At 45.2% G+C, this 21,985-nt stretch overlaps 1 protein-coding gene across 5 annotated transcripts in view; it reads left to right on the forward strand.

The window, feature by feature from the left end:
* The window catches only part of Thap4 (THAP domain containing 4), a 43,049-nt gene that overhangs the window by 15,761 nt on the left and 5,303 nt on the right, over positions 1–21,985 (forward strand). For 4 of the 5 annotated variants that reach the window (XM_050125948.1, XM_050125950.1, XM_050125951.1 and 1 more), the window contains exons 3-5: positions 11,203–11,362; positions 18,282–18,391; positions 19,438–19,541. In XM_050125948.1, the coding sequence (XP_049981905.1) occupies positions 11,203–11,362; positions 18,282–18,391; positions 19,438–19,541 (374 nt within the window). Of the gene's footprint in view, positions 1–3,962; positions 4,077–11,202; positions 11,363–18,281; positions 18,392–19,437; positions 19,542–21,985 lie in introns of those variants that run through there. The other variant, XM_050125953.1, reaches the window with a different exon arrangement.

The following is a 21,985-nucleotide window of genomic DNA, read 5'->3' on the forward strand; positions in this document are numbered from 1 at the left end:
CAACCATCTGTAATGAGGTCTGGTGCCCTCTTCTGGCCTGCAGACATACACACAGACAGAATATTGTACACATAATAAATAAATATTAAAAAAAAAGAAAATAAAATCTCTGATATAATGTGTATGTATATATGTGTGTGTGTGTGTATGACATAGACCACACATCTGATCACTTTTTTGTTTTTTTAACCAAAGAGACCTTGCTAGAAGGTGTTAGTGAATAAACTGTTACTGGCTAAAATTTTTTAATATCTAGCCTAAGTTATCTGGTGCCTTTTTGTTTGTTTTTGTTTCTCAAGACAGGATTTTCGGTGTAGCCCTGGCTGTCCTAAAACTTGCTGTATAGACCAGGCTGGCTTTGAACTTACCGAGAGCTGCCTGCTTGAGATCCACCTGCTTCTGCCACCCCAATGCTGGGATTGAAGGCATGTGCTACCACCGCCCTGCAAGGCATTGGTTTTTTTTTTTGTTGTTGTTGTTGTTGTTGGGTTTTTTGTTGTTGTTGTTGTTGTTGTTTGTTTTTCAAGATAGGGTTTCTCTGTCGCTTTGGAGCCTATACTGGAACTAGCTCTTGTACACCAGGCTGGTCTCGAACTCACAGAGGAGATCTGCCTGCCTCTACCTCCTGATTGCTGGGATTAAAAGCATGTGCCACCACCACTGGGCAAGGCATTGTTTTTATAGTGCTAAATTAACCTTTTATTCTTAGAAACTTTTAACAAGGCCATGAAGGCTTGGATATGAAGAATCTGAGTCCTAAACCATGGCAAAGGAGATCTAGTTGAAGAATACCATTAAGTGGCCGGCATTCTTGGTCTAGGAGTGGATTTAAAGGCCAAGTTTTGTTACAGAGGAAAATAAGGTTAATTTTGTTTTTCCTTTTTGAGATTCTGAGAGTCAAACTTAGCTAGTGTTTGAAATTCTATTCTGGTAGTGAGTCAGAGGAGACAGAGGACACAAGGCCTACAGTAACTCCTCCTGGAGGGGCAGGGTTTGCCCTGGAAGCACCCTTGAGTATATTGGACCTCCTTCCCACATGTCGGTGAGACTCAGCTTCACTGCACTGACTCCTAACATCCCAAGTGAAGAGATGACCTTCCAGTCCTCGGAGATGAAATGTGCTATCCCTCCATCTGCTTGGTCAGGCCACAAACCAGCTGTAAGGGAAAGGGGGACTCAGTGTCCTGGAGAAGTGAGACCTGGCTACCTGTAGAAGTCTGCCAGGAAGGGGAATAGCAGGTGCAAATATGTCAGGCGCATGTTTTGCTTCTTTCCAATCAGTGTATGGAGAATGCCAGGACTGGAGAAAGAATGGGAGAAGAGGTCTGAGTCCTTATAGTATGTGGATTCACCCTATACAGTTTGCCACCAAAACCCTTTGGGTAAAATAGAAGGGCTGGGAGCATAAAAGGAGTGTTTTTCTCTAGGTAAAGTCCCCAGACTTTGCGTAGTAATTCTCATTTAGGAGAAAGCTCAGTTCCTTTTATGATAGCCACCCTATCAGAGACATGAAGTGATGTTTTTTCCTGTACCTTTCATACTGTGAACCTAGTAGGTTTCCTGGAGACAGTATGGGTAAGCTTCCTTGAAAATACAGGTAAGGAATTCAGGACTGAAGCCCTTAGCAGTCTCTTGGATCTGCCCCTCCACCTACAGTTCATGTAAGTCCCTTGAAGTTCCTGCCAACCAGTATCACCTGTAGTTGTTGTCTTCTTCTTCTTCTTCTTCTTCTTCTTCTTCTTCTTCTTCTTCTTCTTCTTCTTCTTCTTCTTCTTCTTCTTCTTCTTCCTCTTCCTCTTCCTCTTCCTCTTCCTCTTCCTCTTCCTCTTCTTCACTTTCTTATTTATTTTTTTGGGTTTTAAAGACAGGTTTTTTCTGTGTATCCCTGATCGTCCTAAAACTAACTCTTGTAGACCAGGCTGGCATTGAACTCAAGAGATCCACCTGCCTCTGCCTCCCCTTTGCTGGGAATAAAGGCATTCTCCACCACTGCCTAGCTCTCCTATAGTTTCTACCTAGAAACACAGACTGGGCTCTGAATCCGTATTAGAGAACTGTCAGTGGGCTTGGTTCCTGTCGAGTTAGCTTGTCTAGTTTCTTCTATAGTTCTTGTAAGGTGGAAATATGATCACTATTTTTCTTCTCCACTCCCCCTTCTCTTTCTCTCTGTCTTCTGTAGGTGGAGTTTTCCTATACTACAGCTGCTTCCCAAATAACTGACACAGAGACTCAATATTAATTACAAATGATCAGTTGGTAGCTCAGGCCTGTTTCTAGCTAACGTTTACACTCAACCCATATTTCTTACCTGTGCTTTGCGACGTGCCTTGGTGCCTTTTCTCAGTACGACATGCCCATTTTTCTCTCTCTGCATCTGCCAGCAGCTCTCTCACTCAGCTGCTCTTCATCCCAGTATCCTCAGTTTGATTGTCCTGCCTGACTGTATCCTGCTTTGCTATAAGCCAGTCAGCTTCTTTATTAACCAGTGAGAGGAACATATAGTATTCACAGTGTGCAGGATTATTCCACAGCATCCTTCCTTTCTGTCTCTCGGGGGTTTTGTTGTTGTTATTTGTTTCGTGGAGTTTTTGTTTTTTGTTTTGTTTTTGAAACATGGTTACTCTACATAGACTGTCCTGGAAGTCACTCCATAGACCAGGCTGGCCTTGAACTCATAAACGATCCACCAGCCCCTGCCCCTTCTCCCTCCCCTCTCTCATTCTAAACAGATGTAATCCTGACTGGTCTGCTGCTCCTAGTGTGTAGCTCAGACTGGAATCTGGCCATCTGTTTGCCTTTATCTTCCTAGTGTTGTGATACAGGTCTATGCCACCATACTACAGCCATTTACTTCTCCTAGTTGAAACTAGAAACCCCCACATCGCTGTTAAATTTGGTTATTCATTGCTAATATGTGAGCAGGCTACTAACTTTAATAACTTGCTAGTGGTCTTAACCAGCTTTCTACTGCTGTAACAAAACACCATAGCCAAAAGTTACTTGGAGAGGAAGAGGTTTATTTTGAATACCATACAGACTTACCTACAGGCATTCTGATGGTGATTTTCTCAGCTGAGGTTTCTCTTTCCAGATAACTTGCACTTGTCTCAAGTTGACAAAAAAAAAACAAAACCAAAAAAGTAACCATTTATTAGAGTCTGTCATCCTAATAGTGCTCAGCAGATTAACTAGATAATCAAACATAATCTTTGCAAGCCTGGTTTATGTTTTATGAATTCGGGAGCAGTGTTTGTTCTGTTTTCCATTGGTCACCTCTGCTTTTCCTGTTTCTGTGTGTGTTCCTTTCTGTTGTGAATGATCGATTGGACCTTGCTGTGTCTTGATGCTAGTGGGACCCAGACCCCGCCCCTCCTGCGGGAATGCTTCCCTTTATCCAGCTCCGTGCTACTGGCCTCTGCTGTTTGTTTTTAACTTTGTAGTACTGTATGATTAGGGTCGTTTTCTCTGCTTGCCACAGCAAGAAACACTGTATTGCTAACAAAGCAGTGATGTGAGGGTAAGGATCATGAAGGACTTTGTCCTCAGGTCCCAGCAAATATATCCACCAGTGTCCTGTCACAGACTGAAAACCCTCATGTTTAAAGCTAAGCTAAGCAGAACAGCATTCTTGAAGACAGAAAAGTATGTTAAGAGCCTAAGCTCCTGGCAAACGTTCCTGAAGAAACAGCGTCTGTCTGTGCCTGCCCTACTGTGATGTCCGATTTAGTGAGTTGGTTCCCTCAGCCAGTCAGTGAAAACAACAGAGGTGGGATCCTCACTCCTTACTCTGGATGGGACAGTTAACTCTCTGGCCTGATCCTGACTCATAAGATGCAGCTATTTCCAGAGCTCTGTTGGCTCTAAAATGCTGCCGTCTCTCAGGCTGTCTTTATCTTCCACAGTCTTCTGAGACTCAGTCTTTTATAGACTACAATTCCCAGAATGCTCTCTTAGGATTGGCATTCATTTCCTGCAATGCCAGAACAGCCAGGTGCTCACATTTCCCGGCAATTGGCAGAAAATAACCTTGAGGAACCTTGACGGAGTGTGTCGGAGTTCAGAAAACTTAGGGATGGGTAAGCCTGCTTTCAATGTTTAGGCCACTTATTTATAGAAAATTTAAATTTTATTTTTGCAGTTTAAGATTTTAATAAAAGAAAAATTAAATCAAAAGAAAATTCATAGAAAAACCTGTCTAGTTTTTTTTAAAAGAGATTGACAACTACAAATAGGCTAGGTTCTTAGACTTTTTGTTTTGTTTTTATTTTCCTAATGAAGTTGAATTTATATACAGTAAAACACAAAGTTCTTGAGGCTATAGTTTGATGGATTTCAACACATGCAGGCTCCGTAACTGGATATTTGGGCTGTAGAGTGATTTGGTTGTCTTCACCCGCTGCCCCACACTTCAGTGAAAGTAAGGAGGGTGGCCAGGGCTGGCAGCAGTTTCCAGACAGGAATTCTGGGATAGGGGGAAGAGCAGAGAGAACAAACCAGCCCATCCAGTGTAGTCCAGGTGTACTGCCAGGGTGGGAGCATTGATTGTTTAGTGCCCTTGTCCAAATTGGCATCCTTTAATAAAGGGCAGCGAGCTGGGAGGGCAGAGCCAGTGCTCAGTGATGACATGCTGCCTTTCAGGCTCTCTGCTATGCTGCACTTGTGGGTCATGAACCTTGGCACTCTGAACATCCTGATGTGTAGACCAGATGGTATGCCCTTCATTTCCAGTTACGTATTTCCTACTCATCATCAGAGAATCTCGTGGTCCTGTGTTTCCCTTCACTTGCCAAGTGTCACAGACCAGCTCATGAACCTTGCTCGCCACAGGATTGGTGGTGCCTAGGTGTGCAGTTCTTCCTCCAGAAGCACCTGCTGAACTTGTGTTTATAAAGTGGCTGCCATAGCCTGCGGTGCATTTTCCCAAGTCCCATTGATTCACAGGCACTGCTCAGTGGGCTTTAGCCAAAACTCGGACAAGGCACAAGCTAGAGCACCCAGCAGTCTCTTCTGCCTTCTTTTTGTTAGATGCTCAATCCATGCCGGGGTGCCATTCTGCTGAGCAGGCCACTCTGGCAAGTATAGCCGGTCTGAGGCTGCTATTGATCTTGGCCTTTGTCACCTACGCATCTTTGCTCTGCTCTCCTACCCATCCCCTTTCTTTCCTTTTGTGACCTCCCCACCTCCTCCACTTTCTTTACCATGTGGTTTCCAATGCGTTTTCTGCTTCTGGGTCTGATAATTCTGCCAGCCTCATCCCTTATTAATCATTGCCCTGTCCAGGTCCCCAGAACTCTGATTAGAGAAGACCTCTATCAGAAGCTGGCTGTGCCGATAGCCCTTAGCACAGAAGGAACAAGCTACAATGCTACTGAAAAGGACATCTGCAACCTGCTCTTGCACCCAGGACAGCAGTCACAGCTAAGCCCTACCTCAGACCCACAGGCCCAAATGGCAACTCGTGTGCCCCCTGGGAGCCCCTCCAACTTTGTTAACATCCTTGCTCCTTTTTCTTCCTTATAGTACAAGACGGTTCACATTTCCAGCTTCTCCGCAGCCTCCCTCTCTGTGGGCTTTTCCTGTTTGTCCCTTTGTGATAACTTTTTTCCCACTTTCTAGAGTGCTTCCTAAGTTGTCTCCACCTTGTTTTCTTTTATGTGGTATGGGTATTTTGCCTGCATGTATGTGTGCAACACAAGCGTGCAGTGCCTGCAGAGCCCAGGAAAGAGCACCCCCTGGGACTGAAATTGCAGACAGTTCTGAGTCACCATGTAGGTGCTGGAAACTAACCTAGGTCCTCTAGGAAAACAGTCAGAATAGACTCGGCTCCTGAGCCATCTCTCCAGCCCCTCCACGCAGTGTTGGAAGAGGGTAAGCGGATACTAGAGATGAAAACCTTCTAGCTCTGAGGGCCTGGTTCAACCTGGCCAAGCTTTGCAGAAGTACATTTCCTGCCCTGGGTTAACAGATACTTTACCGTGCCCACTTAGCTCTTCTCACAGGTATTTCATGTCAGGGTCTTGTTTGTTGAGCTAGTAACTGAATACTTCCTCAGTGGGAAAGCTCCTGTAGCACTGGCTGCTTCCTGGAACCTGTTCCCAGGATGACTCTGAGCAGCATGAGCCCTGTTCTCAGATGTAGCTGAGCTCTCCAAACTGGTCCAGAGTAGCCAGGGGCTTTTCAGTCCTACCCAGAAGAGGAAAATTAGATAAAGGAGGGAGAGATAGGGAAAGCACAGTGGTACAAACACGTAGGTGGAGCAGCTAGAGCTACCAGCCCTTAGGCTTTCGGATACCACACCCAGCAATGCTGTGACTAACTAGTAGACCAGGCAGCCAGGACAAGCATCTGTGACTCATACCACCAGCTGCTACATTTGAACACATCTTTAGAAAGCGAGTTGTTTTCTTCAAAATCAGTATTTCTGGATTTACTGAAATACTGAACTTAGAATGTTGCAGCAGTGGAGCTATGTCCCAGCCCGACAGCAGACTCTGGGCTGTTGGCTCATACAGGTCTCCACTGAGCCATCTCTCCAGCCCCTAACTTAACTTTTTTTTTTTTTTTCTGTTTTTTCGAGACAAGGTTTCTCCATGTAGCCCTGGTTGGTTGTACTTTATAGACCAGACTGGCCTCAAACTCAGAGATAGTCTGCCTCTGCTTCCCAAGTGCTAGGATTAAAGATTTCCACCACCAGTGCCTGTCACTTGAACTTCTTGGTAACTTTAAGAAGGTAAAAGGAAACTAGTGTAACTAATTTTGTTGCTGTTGTTGTTTTGGTTTTTTGGGACAGGGTTTCTCTGTAGCTTTAGAGTTTGTGTAGCTTTGGAACTCACTCTGTAGACCAGACTGGCCTCGAACTCACAGAGATCCACCTGCCTCTGCCTCCCGAGAGCTGGAATTAAAGGAGTCTGCCACCACTGCCTGGCTCAGTATAACTAATTTTAATAATTATTTTATTTGGTGTCTTTTTTTTAAAACACCATTTCACTAAGTGCCCAGTCATTTTAAAGTTCTGGAATACTAGAAATTACTTTTCTGAACTGAGTTTTGGGAAGCCTGTGGATGTGTCTGAACAACCACCTCTCGTGCTACAGAACTGGCCCCTCAGGTCTGTAGCGAGCATAGGGCACTGGCAGCTGAGGCTAGCAACAAAATACTTACACCCATGTTCTTTCCTTGTGGTCTTGTCAGTTGGCCCTGTCTTCTGCTGTGGAGAAACACTGGCTTGCTTTCCCTCTGTGTAATGGGAGCCCTGGACATTGCATAAGAGTGGAACGAGGTAAAACCTGCTCTTGAGTCTTACCTGTGCTGTACAGTTGGTAACCCGTTTGCTTCTGTGATTGAACAGTGTTCGCTGTCTGGGCACGCTGTGCTGCATGTCTCTCAGCAGGCGTTGATGTGAGCGGTGCTGTGCTGTGGTGAACAACGCTGCAGCTCATAGTTAGGGCTGACTAGGAGGGGGCTTCATTTCTGTAGGCCCTGTGCCTGGGTAGAGCTGTTGCTGGGCCCTGCTCCACTGTCACCTTTTTAAAACTTTATTGTTTTTTTTTTTTTTTAATCTACATCATCAGGTCCCATAGTTTGGACTTTGGGCTAGCACTCTGCCCACATCTGTGCTGGGAAACACCAGCATGTCTTCCCATGAAGGAGCTGTGTTCCATTTGCTGTGCTTCCATAGCTTCACTTTGACACCCTTGTGGCTGCTGGTTGGGTGTAGTTATTTTCCATTGCTGTGATAAAACACTCTGACTACAGCACTTAGAGAAGATAGAATTTCTTTGGGCTTATGGTTCCAGAGGGATAGCAGACTTTCATGGCAGGAGGTGGCAGGTATGTGGCCAGAGCAGGAAGCTGAGAGCTCACATCCTCAACCATAAGCACAAAGCAGAGCATACTGGAAGTGGCCTTGAATTTTAACTCTTAGTCTGCCCCCAGTCACATACTTCTTCCAGCAAGATCATACCTTCTCAACCTCCTCAGACAGCAACACCAGGAACTGGGGCCCAAGAGTTTAAATGCCTGATACTATGAAGAACATTTTCTAATTAGACTGCTTTGGGGTTTTCCCGAATAGGCTTACTCACATCTCACGGTTTAGTCTTTTGGATTTAATGAAGAGTTGTCTTGCAGAAGCAATAGCCTTGCTCAGGATTTTAGGGGTATAGTAACTCATCCCTGTGATCCAGGTTCTCTGGAAGCTGAGCAGGAGGAACTCATGGTCAGCCTGAGTCACATAGTGAGACTGAGGAGATGATTCAGCAGCTAGAAGTGTTTACTGCTTTTCCAGAGAATCGGAGTTCAGACCCAGTACCCACTTAGGGGAGTTGGTTCTCTCCTTCCACTGTAGGGGTTCTAGGGATCCAACTCAGCTTGTCGTGCTTAGCAGTGAGCACTCTCACCTTTTTAAATCATGTTCGTTCCTGGAAGAGGCAGCAATGATGCTGACTTACTTTCTGCCTCCCAGCAAGATCCTTGGACAGATTGGAGGGAAGAAACAGCAGGATCAGTCTCAGTATCAGTCTCTCCTGCCTTAGTTTATTCTTTCTGTCCTCCTCCTCCTGGTCTGTGTCTCTCACCTGACATTTGAGGACCATCCTTCTTGGAAGCAGTGTGAAACCAGAGATTCAAGGGATCTGAGCTTGTTTCTGCTGGAGGAAAGAACTCCAGGAGGGAGGAGCTAAGTGACTTCTAATAGAGGGGTGTAGGCTGACTTTTCTTTCCCACCCACCATTCCCAAATAACTGACATGGAGGCTCAATATTAATTATCAATGCTTGGCTGATAGCTCAGGCTCAATGCTAACTAGCTCTTACAACTTAAGTTAACCCATATATTAATCTACCTCTCTTTCATCTTGCACCTCTCTCTGTGTCTCACTGGCGACTCCTCTGACTTCTCCCTTCTTCCCAGTGCCCTTAGTCAGATTTTCCCACCTAATCTTATCCTGTTCAACTGTTGGCCAGTCAGCTTCTTTATTAAACCAAGCACAGTGTAAATTACAGTTACAGAAGGATTATTCCACATTAGGGTGGTCTAAAATAAAGGCAGTGAGGGGCAGCAGAGGACACTGGGGATAGGAGTAGACATAGTTGGTTCTCAGAAGGGGCATCTGGGTCTGCAGCTGGTGTATGTGACTAGAGCCAGGTGTGGGTCATGAACATCAGTGCGGGGCCTGATTCTAGCTCTGCCTCCTGAGAGGGTTCTTGACCCCTCCCTGAGGAAGCCAAGGTGTTTCCATGGGTTACATACAGATCTTCGCCCTGTCCTGAATGTGTCCTGTCAGAAGACTGCACTGCCTGTTGTTGCCAGCCTCCCACCCTAGGGGGCAGACATAGATCATCCTTATCCCAACTGCAGGCTCATAACTGGGGGCGGGAGGAGCAAAGTAAAAGAGGAAAGAATGGAGAAGACGGCTGACTGTGGGCACAGGTGCTCACGGAGCATACACACTCATAGGATAGACATGCTAATCATGCATGAGACACAGGCATGCTTATAGGCAACTCACTGACAGGGCTTGCTTTTGTGTGTGCTTTCTAGTAGGTATGTGGGAAGAGCTATAAGGGAGAATTGCTGTTTCCTCGGCAGACTGTACAGGATGTCACATGTCCGTCATGGCTTCCCACAGAGACACTCTGAAACATAGGTACTCAGCCGCACTTCTCCATACACAGCCCTCTATGGTTTGGATGCTGCCAGGCTCATCTGACTCCTGCAGAGGGCCCCCTCTGTCAAGGCACCTGTGTTGTCCCCACCGAAGGGCTCAGGTGTTATGTTAAAGATCATGACAGCGAGTTAGGCAGCAGACTGTCCTGCTTGCTCATCGTGACAGTTCTCTTATGCCCTTAATTGGAACAGCTTAAGGTCATAAGCCTCACTAGAGTGTTTTTCAGCCGACCCCTGCCTGTTGGGTAGAGGCTTCAGTTGAGATGTGGAGCTAACTCAGCACCCTAAGTAAAGGGGAGTAGATGGGAGCTTGGCCTGCCTGTGATCTAGTGAATATGTCCAAAATTTGACCCGTTGCATTCACATAGACACACAAACATATATGTAAATAAAAATAATAAAATAAAATTTTGTGTGACATTTATATATTTTATGTAAAATGTTTTTACCTGCATGTATGTGTGTATACCCAGTGGGTCCTTGGTGCATGAACAGGTAAAAAGATGGCATCCGGTCTCCCAGAACTGGAATTATGGATGGCCTTGCGGTGCTGGGAATTGAGCTCTGGTTCTCCACCAGGGCAATAAGTGCTCTTAACAGCTAGACCATTTCTCTAATGCAGTAAAGACATTTTTAAGGACTGTCCAGATGGCTCAGTGGGTGAAAGCACTTGCTGCCAGGTCTGATGAACGGAGTTCAACTCCTGGAACCCACATGGTAGGAGACAACTCTCTACCTTTAAAGGGCTTTTCCTTTCTGGTTCTTCTTTCCAACTCTTTCAGTTCAGAGTTATGTGATATCAGAGCTAAAGTAGTTCCCAAGGCTGTCCTGGAACAGATGGTGAGTCGTTGATTCTGGAAGTGGGTATGTGTCAGATGGTAGACTGCTGAGCTTGTCCATCTCTAGTTCTGCTCGTCCTCCGAGTTGCTTTCCAAACTCCAGATTCAGTACTTACATTAAGTCTTAGAAGGGTACCAGAAGTGTCCTGGCCACATGTGGGAATTGGGCCAGAGGTCCTTATCCATCTCTCCACAACCTCTGCAGAGTTGGGGTGAGAGCAGTATTGATCTAGGATCAGGAGACTTAACCACAGAAAGCACCTGCTAAGCAGCCTCAGCCCCTGTCCTCACAAGTGCTTCCCAGAGCAGCCTGTCCCAGTGTACCTCATCCCTGCTTCCAGCTCCTCAGAGATCCCGTGCGCCACCGTCACGCTTAGGAGACAGTTGAGCTCCGTGGACGTGAAGAAGGCACAGCTGAATAACAGGAAAGTGAAATGTTCTTGAAAGCCATCAGTTCCATTTCCGGCCTCTCCTGCCTGCTGCCTTTCACCTCTGATTCTGGAGCCCAACGATTACATCCCAGTCCCAGGACTCCAGGGGTTAGAGGAGGGTACTCCGGCTTTCCTTTCTTCATTCCGCACACTACCCCAGACTCGGCACTGCAGATGTTCCAGAGGATCTCACCACAGGGCATTTGAGGGTTATGTGGCTGATCTGGCAAAAGTACATCATTTACTGTTCCATCCTTCATTTTCAGAGCCTCCCAAGATGAACCCAGTGGTGGAGCCGCTGTCCTGGATGCTGGGTACCTGGCTGTCAGACCCGCCAGGAGTTGGTACCTTTCCTACACTGCAGCCCTTCCAGTACCTGGAGGAGGTGCACATCTCCCATGTGGGCCAGCCTATGCTCAACTTCTCGTAAGTCCCTCCCCACCTGGCTGATGGCCTGCCTAGGCCTTCAGATAACTCCAGACATGTCAGAGAGATGCCAAAGCATGTAGATGTGCTTTAGAAATTTCTCTCCCTGCACCTGGCAGCTGAGGCACGGGTTGATGATGAAAGTGGTCCTTTCTTGCTCCGCGATACTCTTTAAGATGACAAGTTTACAAGTTTGTTCATCTAATCAGACAAGCATATTTAATCTCTAGTGTCAGTCTAACTTGTATGGAAATCAGTCACTATAGTGTTGCTGAATAAGAGGATGTGGCTTTCTTTTACTTTTACCCTGTACTAGATGAGGTGTACAAGAAAGTTTATGGTTCTCAATAGGAAATAGTGTTGCTTTTAAGAGTAGCTGAAATATAATCACCATAGTTATAGTGTTTAGCAAGTTTAGAGTAGGGACATACCTCAGTGGTGGAGTGATTTTGTCGTACGTACAAGCCCAGGATTTGTTTCCAGTACATCACGAAAATACCATTTCTGCTTCAGTCTCCACTCTACAGTTCTCTTTTAAGAAGCTAAATTAGGACTGTCAAGGTGGGTCAGTGGGTGGTGGCACTTGAGCCTCCAAGCCTGATGACCTAAGTTCAGTCCATTTCAGAGATTCAGTCCCCAGCACCCACATGACAGATTGCAGCTCTCTATTTCAGGGGATCTGATGTTCTTTTCTGGTTCATGGACGCTGCACATGCCTGGTATACAGTCATTCATGCAGACAGACACCCAAACATATAAAATAAAAAATAAATCTTGGGCTGGAGAGGTGGCTTACATGTTAAGATTGCATATTTCTCTTCCCGAAGGACTCAAGTTCAATTCTTAGAACTTAAGCTTAAAACTAAACTACCTGTCACTCTAACTCCAAAGGCTCTCCAGCCTCTGGCATCCACAGGGGTCTCCACAAACATACCCATGAGGGAAAACCAAATCATCTTTAAAAATGTAAATAAATCTCAAAATAGTCTAGAACAGCCAAGTAGTTAATGCCTAGAATTCCAGCACTTGGGGGACAGAGGCAGGAGGATCACAAGATCAAGGGCTATGTAGCAAGATTGTCTCAAAATTTAAAAAGTAAACAGAGCTAGGTATGGGACTGGAGAGATGGTTTAGCAGTTAAGAGCTCCTCTTGCTTTTCTGGAGGACCTAGGTCCTAGGTTTGATTTCTGGCACCTAAAAGGTGGCTAACAACCATCTGTAACTACAGTTTCAGGGGATCTGTTGTCCTCTTCTGGCCTTGCAAGGCACCGAGCACTTATGTGGTACATAGACATATATGCAGGTAAAACACCTATACACATAAAATAAAAAATAATAATAATAATAAATTTAAAAGGTAGTTGAGGCTATAACGCAGTGGGAGACTTGCCCAGAATGTGGGAGGCCCTGGGTTAAGTTCCAGCACTGGAAGAAATGTTGGAGACCAGCTTCGACAAAAATACCCCTGACCAGGCTAGGGCCATGGGGATCAGAAAATAAGTGAAGAGTACAAAGGCACAAGTGAAAGTAATAAAGCAGAAACATAGGGTAGTACTGGGAAGGAGTTCCAGGGAATACCGAAATCCACCTGCATTTAAGTTTCCAACAGTTTTCTACCCCAATACAATGGGAGGAGAAGGCAAAAGACTGCTTTAACATGATACAAAAGACAACTCGAACAGTTACTTGCTTTAATACTTTGAGACATCAAGTCTTTTTGTTGTTTAGGTAGTGAACCCACCCTAGACCAAGAGCTCTGAAGACAGCCTCTTCCAAGGTCAAACCCCTGTCTCAAAAGAAGGAGCAGAAAGTATGCTTGAATTTCCTGACCATTGGTCAGGGTGGAGTGGATCTACCTGTGTGGGCCACCTTAAAGTCCAAAACACCGAGTAACCACACCTTAGGTCAGGGTGTGTAGCCACACTTGTTGTCAACAACTTTGAACAGACTGAACTCTGACCTTCAGACAAGCTGGAAATAGACTCACATTTTTGGGCCTCCATAAAGAAAACAGGCAAATAATGGACCCAGATAGTAAGAATCAGGCTCGAGCCTTACTTCTCCCTCCCCCTCACTCCCTCTTCTTTCTTTCCTCTCTTCCCTCCCTCCCTTCGTCCCTTCCCTCTTCCTTCTTTCTTCTCCTTTCTTCCTCTCTCTTTCCCGCTCTTCCCCACTAGGCCTTGTGCATGAGCAGTCTCTATACTACTTGGCATTCACAGCCCAGCCCAGTCTTTTCATGTCAGGGTATAACAGTGTAAACCATGCTGGCGTCTTGCTTTTGCGTCCTAACTGCTGGGATTATAGACATGTGTACTCTGTCGATATGAATATGTGACAAAGGTTAATTAGAAATTGGACCCTAATTCAATGCCTATTCCATTTCTGCCATAGGGAATTCTGTTTAACCCTGGCATTGGGGAGGTAGAGACAGGTAGATCTTTAAGTTCAAGGTCAGTATGTTCTGCATAGTAAGTTCCAGGTGAACAAAGGCTATACAGTTCGACCCTGTCTCAAAAAAGAAAAAAGAAAAAGAAAAAATTCCAGAGAGAAAAGTTCTGATAAGGTAGGATTCTACTTTAATTATCTATAGTGTTTATAGCGGTGCCTAAGACTGAAAACTGAAATACACAAGCTTAAAAGACCTGATACTCCATATTATTAGATTCTGGGTCAGAGGTGTGACGGCTAATACCTGCTTCAAGTCCAGAAATGGACACACACACACACACGATTTCCTTTCTTTAAGAGCTGGTCATCTAGGAAGAGTTAACAGGAAGTGAAAGGGTGGTGCTGGGGGCTGGCAGATAGACCAGAGTCAGAGGAACCCTTCTGACCAGACTAATTCATGCCCCTGTAGACCCATAGCTGATGTTCCTTCCACAGGGATTTTTGCAATCCTGCATGACCTTTTCTGGGGATCATGAACTGTTCACTCCAGCTAGGGCATCAACAGCAGGATTCTACCAGGGTCTGACTTGGGGAACCAGTGAACTTGTTGGGCATATTTATGGGACATGGGGGAGAGGTTACTTATAGGTGCATAGGTAGCCCCCAGACAGCTAAGTTACCACAGAGTACACCCCTCATAGATAGCAACCTCCCAGAAGCGGCATCATAGAGCTCCCTTTTAGCCAGCCTTCCACTTCTGTAGACCCGAGCATCTCCCGGTCACTTGCGCCTGTCGGTGGACAGTGGACAGGAGGCAGTAATGTGTGGAATCCCAGGCAAAGGTCCTGTGCTGAAGAGCACTGACAGCTCGGTTACCACAGATCTAGCCATCACCATACTGTTCTGGGTATTTTGTTGCCATGGTTTCTAGAACAAGGAAAACATGTAAAGCCTGAGAGAAAAACATAGCACATCAGACCCCTATCCTCCGGGTCTTACCTTGGAAGGTGATGTGTGTATGAGTTCTTTTTCTCCTTTTTAAAGCATTTGATCACTATGTCACTTAGATGGGCATTATTATTTTCAACAGTTTAACCATGAATCTTTACACCTTACCACCACCACTGTAAGAAGTCTTCTCTCCACAACCAAGGCCAATAGTAGTAATAAACCGTGGGCATGAACACAAATATTTGGAAGGTCATGTGATAGTTATACACATCCATTCAACAAAAATGAAATCCGCCCCCAGGCTTCCCAGCCATGTTTTTGTTCTCACTTACATTACCAGATGTGAATTCTCTTTTGTGGGGAAAGCCTTAAATACAGTTGGAAAGTTGCTGGCTGCACTCATAATAGTTGCTGCTACTATTCTTCCAGTGGGCACAGCCTGCGTGGCAGTCTGATAGTGTGGCTCTCAGTCTACAGTAGGACTGTTCCTGGCTGTTCTCCTGAGCAGCAAAGCTGTGAGCACAGGAGCTTCCAGCTGAGTTCAGCTTCATGTGTCCATGGTCTGCAACCAAAGCCTGTAGTATCTTCATCAGGGAGATCCAGCCGTCTAGTTCTGACTTAGAACCAACAGCGATGAGAGTACTCTTTATGATTTGGGGTTCTTTCTGACAAACAACTTCTAGGGGAGTAACCTACCGTGGCCCTGAGATTTTTAGTTGACAGCCTCATAGCTTTTGGCACGTTTTCTCCATCCATGCAGGATCTGCTCTTTGGACTCTTACTTTACTGCCGTTTCTACGGTGTCACATCACCTATGTAATGTAGCCCTTTTGTAGGCACCACTATCCATTCCAGGCAAGTCTGAGTTGATCTCAGGGGTGAGCAGCTAAAGAGGACACTAAAGAACAATGTTCGTGAGGTCCAACACAGCATGAGAGCAGTTCCATCACTTGTCTCAGTTGCATCCTCAAGCAAGCACACAGGATATAATGGCATGGAGAGAATATTTATTACTTTATGTAGTTGTCTATGGCCCAGTTATTCTCTTTGAACTATTTTGCCTCTTTATCCTTGGGCACTGTTGCCATGGTGCTGATAAGCATTTCTCTTCTCCTGATGGGCTAGCTTGTATTCAGCACAGTTCAGAGCCAATGGAGAAAAGGGCTGTTCTCATGTCTGCATTCTCACGCCTGACACTTGAGTTGGCTTCTGGGGTCTGCCAGGCAGACTCTGGGCTCTGTGAAAGTAACCACTGCCATGGCCTCTCCCTCAACTGCATAAGCTGCCGTGAAAATTGCAGCCTGGGTGAATAGCTCCCATGGTCAGAATAGTCTAACCTGACTTCCTGCAGGAGAGGAGTGTGCATAGCCTACCTGGACAGGAGTGGGTGATCATCAGCACACGTCATATTTCCATCTGCACTGTTTTGTCATTGATGTTTTCTGTGATGCTCACTAGAATAGCATTTGTCTTTCTGCCGTTTTATTTCCTGAGGAATTTCAGTTTGACACAAATCTTGTCATATGTGCCTTCAGATGACAAGACAAACTCCCTTATCTGTTTTATCCTCCCTTCATTTCCTCTTGATTGCTGCAACACTTTAAGGGCCCAATTTAAGTCACCCAGATTCAGCAAAAAAAAACCTCTTCTATCTTATAAAGATAATACCCAGCAAGGGGCTCAGCTAAGCAACTAGAGCTCCATTCCCATTCCCAGGGTCCCTGCTGAGTTAAATTTCTTATTTAAATAGAAAAAATGGTCCCTTCCTGCTCAGTGAACTTGGCTCCATGCACCACCTCTCTCTATTTTTCCTCAGTGGCTTCTGTCCCTCCTCTCTGATTCATGGGGCCCTCCGCTGTTGATAACTGAGTGTCCTAATGACAAAGGGCCAGTCCACAAGGAACTGATTTCCTTCCTGTTGTCTCAGGTTATTCAGCCTTTGTTCCAAGATGGGTTATATTGATCAGTTAAACTCTCCTTCCACAGGCTTAAGAGCCAAACCAGGTTGTGAGTTCTCACTTCCTTTTTTTAAAAAGATTTATTTATTATACAGTGTTCTGTCTGTCTGTATGCCTGCAGGCCAGAAGAGGGCACCAGATCTCATCATAGATGATTGTGAGCCATGTGGTGGCTGGGAATTGAACTCAGAACCTCTGGGAGAGCAGCCAATGTTCTTAACCTCTGAGCCATCTCTCCAGACCCCTGAGCCATCTCTCCAGACCCCTCTCACTTCCTTCTTAGAAATCGCTCCCAACTCAGACAGACTGTTCCAAGTATTCCCCTGACTCTTGATTTTCTGTGCATCCAGTCTGCCTGCTGAACTTTCCCTTCCCGTAGATGAGAAGTTGGACTGAGCCATAACTTCTGTCATTTTTACCTTATCTTTTCCTCTTCACCAGCTGACTCTTCCATGGGATTCAGGTCTTTAGTCACTCACAGGAGGGACTACTTAACACGGATCTAATGTGTGCTCTTTCTGTTTTGCGCCCCCTCCCCCCCAGCAACAAAAAGTGGTGAGCCAGCAACTCTTTTAACTCATCTTTGTATCTAATTTACCTGCTAACTCAGGACTAACATGGAGAATAATGGCTGTATGACCATAATTCTTACTTGACTCAAGCAAAGTCTTGCTGGGGAGCCATCCTGATTTTGGTCACATGTCTTATATGCAATAGCAGTCACACAGCTGCCATCGCAGCCTGCTGGACCCTTGTCCCATAAGTGCTGCTCTCCAGGACCACTGTGGTCCTTGAGCTGTTTTCAGGTGGGACCTCCCTCATCAGGGTCAACATGGAGCGAGAAAGCCGTCCTGAGGAATGCCTCCCACCACCCCAATGTCTCAGTGTTAGTTATGTGATTTACTACCCAGAGCAAGGCCCCCAACTGCTGCCCTAGCAGAAAGACACATACCTCATACACATGGGAAAGTCCTGATACTGTGTCCTGAGACAGTGTGTCTTAGTTGTATTTGCTGCACAAAGCAAAGGCTGTGCAGTTGCTCTTCCCGAATCTATTGTGGATCTGCCGCCCCACATTAGGACTCCAGCTCGCAGCATGAACTCTCCCAAGGAGACATGAACAAATGTCTACTCACCAACTGTGGACCAAAGTGGTTCTCAAACCAAGGAGATTATAGAGGTTACTTAGAAAACTGTAGGTGACCCTAAAGTAGCCATGTCTCTGCGAAGTCCCATCTTACCATACGGCTCGGAGGTGAGGCAGAAGAGAATGGCGGCTAGAATTCCCAGGGAAGCGCCTATGGCTCTCCCCTTCTGCTAGGATTATTAGCTGGGTGTGGCGATACGTGTCTTTGATCCTAGTACTTGAGAGACAGGCAGATTGTGAGTTACAGGCCAGCCAGGGCTATGCAGTGAGAAGCAAAAAGCCACTTCACCACTTTCATAGGCCTAGCTGTCACTGTTTTACTTCTTCCATTGCCATGACTACGAGGCTGAGGTGATCTCCAAGGTGGCATGGGATGATCATGTCACGCCCAGAGGAGAAGCCTTGCAACAGCAAGTTTTGTGAGGCAGCCCTTTGAGGTCCTGTGTCTGCTTCACATCTCTGATTTCCCTTCCAGGTTCAACTCCTTCCATCCAGACACACACAAACCAATGCACAGAGAGTGTGGCTTCATCCGCCTCAAGCCTGACACCAACAAGGTGGCCTTTGTCAGTGCCCAGAACACAGGTACGGGGCCCCTTCCTAGGGCCTGCTGGCCACATTACAGCAGTCGTCTCAGGTGGCCTTAAGTGTGCTTCTGCTCATGGTTATGTATTGTCGGGACGGTGAAGATAACAGTTCTCCAGACTTCAGCCTTCCTCCTAGCTCAGTCTTAGTTTTGGTATTTTACCCGTGCCAGCACAGTATATGCCCAAAGGACAGACAGGTCCTGGCAAGAACAGGCCAACTGGCCACGTGGTCTTTGTCTGGAAGTCTGACAAGCTGATGTCTTAGAACTCACTTGACAGCCTGTGTGACTTTGACCATGTCCAGTCTCACTCCTGTTCAGGATTACCTAACTTGGAGTGATGCTGGCACCAGGCGCTGTCAGACACGGAGTATGCAAAAGCCAGAGGGCCTTTATCTGTGGCTCCTTCTTCAGCACAGGGTAGTACTACTTCTGTTGAGAAATGCAGGACAGATGGCTGTTCAAGCACCTCTGCAGAGGTGACCCTCCTTTGAGCATTTGCCCTGTATGCCCCATTAGAGGGATGAGGCAGGAGGATCTTAACTACATGAATTCCAGACCAGCCTAAGCAACAAAATGAGACCCCGTCTCAAGACGGGGGCTGGGGAGGTAGCTTAGTGGGCAAAGTGCTTTCTGTGTGAGCATGAGGACCTGAGTCCGAATCCCCAATACCCACAAAACAATGCTACACACCTGTAAGCCGGCATTGCGAGTGCAGAGACAGGCAAATCGCTAGGGCTTTCTAGCCACCAGCCAGCCTAGCAAAAGGGTGAGAGACTGAACATGTCTCCAAAAAAAAGTAAGAAAGAAAACCACAGAGAAAGACACTCAAAGTTAACCTCTGACCCCCACTTGAGTAAACAGACACACACACAAGGGGGTGGGGGATTCTGAGTCACTTCCTGGGTACCTGCAAGAGTAACTTCAGAGGAGAGGGAAGAAATGCTGTACCTGGGTGGTAGCAAAGTTACAGTTTCCCGTGACTGTCCACAGTGCTTCTGAAGTGGGATGGCTTGGAACCACACTAACTGCCCCTCCCTTACAGGTATAGTGGAAGTTGAGGAGGGCGAAGTGAACGGGCACGAGCTCTGTATCTCATCCCATTCCATCTCCAGGATCTCCTTTGCCAAGGAGCCCCACGTGGAGCAGGTGAGCCCGACCTCCCTCTCAGTTGTTCCCAGAGTGTTTGCACTTGGCAGTGGTACCACACCATCGGACAGACTTGAGTTCGGTACTGCTGTCTCCAGCTCTTACTGTTTTCATTCCACACCCTCCCACGGGGTGAATGATCCCTGCTATAATACCTGGTCCCTGCACCTTTCAGGTGTGTTGTTTTCCGTCACAAATATCCCTTTATATTTGCCCTGCGTACTTTTTTAGATCTATCCAGATCTGTTGGATAAATGTCTCCTAAATTACTGAGCCAAAGGGGTAGGTACATTTTGAATGGGAGATCCTGGTAAATTGCTTCACAGTGAAACTGGTAGCGTTGCCTGACTCTTTCCTGCTTACTTCCGTTCTTGTTTTCTAACTTGTGAATCTATATTACCTTGTTTATTCCATTTACGCTGGGTTTTCTGTAGTTTGTGATTCTATTATTGGTTTATCAGAGGCTTTTTACGTGCTGTGGCTGTTCCTGTGTGGCTAGTATGGCCCCAGTCAGGTGCCTTTAATTTATAATGCCATCTGCCCAGGTGTTTCTTTTATCACATCTGGACTCAGGTACTTACTTAGGAATTCGTTTTCTACTTCAAAATAATAATAATTAATAATAAAAATACTACCTCCTTTTCTTGTGCTTTTTACTTTTCTCCATTAGACCTTTAATCTGTTGCATCTGTGGGATGCAGTGTGTTCTGATACCCGCCTACTCAGTGACGTGTCCTCACGTGGTTGATAAGGTCTGCATATCTCTTAGACCATGCTCATATGAACATATGGTTTGTCTTTCCACCTGCTTATTCTCTTGGTTTTTCACGGGGTTTCTCTATGTAGTCCTGGCTGTCCTGGAACTCTCCTTGTAGACTAAGCTGATCCACCTGCCTCTGCTTCCCGAGTTCTGGGGTTAAAGGCGTGTGCTGCCACTATCTGGCTAGTTATTTGTTTCCTTGATGAAACTTTTGAGCTTCATGAGATTCCACTTATTAATGCCTGTGCTGTCAGAATACTGTTTAGAAAGTTCTTTCCTGTGCCAATGAGTTAAGGCAAATTTCCTCCTTTCTCTTCTATCAGATTGAAGGTATTGGTCTTCTGTTTAGATCTTTAATCCATTAGAGTTGGCTTTTGTGAAAATAGACTTGAATCTATTTTCTTCTGTCTGCGTTATCCACTTTGACTAGCATGATTTGTTAAATATGCTGTCTTTTCTCCAGTGTATGTTTTTTCTTTCTTTCTCAAAAATCAGGCTGGGGATGGTGGCTCAAACCTTTCATTCTAGCACTTGGGAGGCAGAGTTTCTGTGATCTGTGAGTTCAAGGCCAGCCTGATCTACAGTTGTGGCGCTACATAGTGATACCTTGTCTCAAAAAGCCTAAAAAATAAAATAAAATAAAAATTCTGTAGGCATGTGGAGTTATGTGTGGGTCTTCTTTTATATTCCATTATCAACGTATCTGTTTTACCTTGCCTTTTTCTTTTTCCTACAGGTTGTTTGTTTTGTTTTGTTAGAGACAGGGTTTCTTTACACATCCCTAAACTCGCTGTGTAGACCAAGCTGTCCTTGAACTCACAGAGATCCTCCTGCCGCCAGTACTGAATACTATGATCTTTTTATTGCTTTTTTTTTTATTTCACTAGGGGTTATGTATCTGTTTAAATTGTTTATTTTATTTTGACTTATCTTTAGTAGGTCATATGTGTAAAAAATTTTTCCATTCTTTTAGGTTTCCCAATTTGATGAAATGCAGATTTTTTAAAGTATATCCCTATGATTTCCTGCATTTCTTCAGTGTCTGTTATAATGTCTCCCTTTTCATTCCTAATTTTACTAATTTGGGTCTTTTATTTATTTATTCATTTATTTATTTATTTATTTATTTATTTATTTATTTATTTATTTTTGGTTTTTCAAGACAGGGTTTCTCTGTGGCTTTGGAGCCTGTCCTGGAACTAGCTCTGTAGATCAGGCTGGTCTCGAACTCACAGAGATCCGCCTGCCTCTGGTCTTCTCTTTTTCTTTTGGTTAATTTGGCTAAAGGTTTATTGATCTCACTGAATTTTTTTTTCAGAGAATCAACTCTTCATTGATCTTTGTATTTTTTGTTTCTATTTCATTAATTTCAGCCATGATTTTATTTGTTTTTCTAGCACTTTCAAGTGTGTTAAGTTATTAATATAAGCTCGCTAATTTTTTAATATAGGTGCTTAATGCTATGAACTTTCCTTTTTGAACTGCCTTTATTTTGGTGTGTTGTATTTTAATTTTTGTCCAATATAAAAAATGTTTAATTTCCTTCTTGATTTCTGTCTTCACCCTACTTTCTAATGTGGTCTATTAGTTCGTGTCTTTTATTGGGGAATTAAGATCAGAGTTATTGGTTCTGGAGATATGGCTCAGTGGTTAAAAGTGGTAGTGAGTTGTTCAGCTTCGTGAA

This window comes from Alexandromys fortis, unplaced genomic scaffold (assembly GCF_014885135.2).
Source record: "Alexandromys fortis isolate MF-2015 unplaced genomic scaffold, M_Fortis_MF-2015_v1.1 scaffold_254, whole genome shotgun sequence".
Lineage (NCBI taxonomy): Eukaryota > Metazoa > Chordata > Mammalia > Rodentia > Cricetidae > Alexandromys > Alexandromys fortis.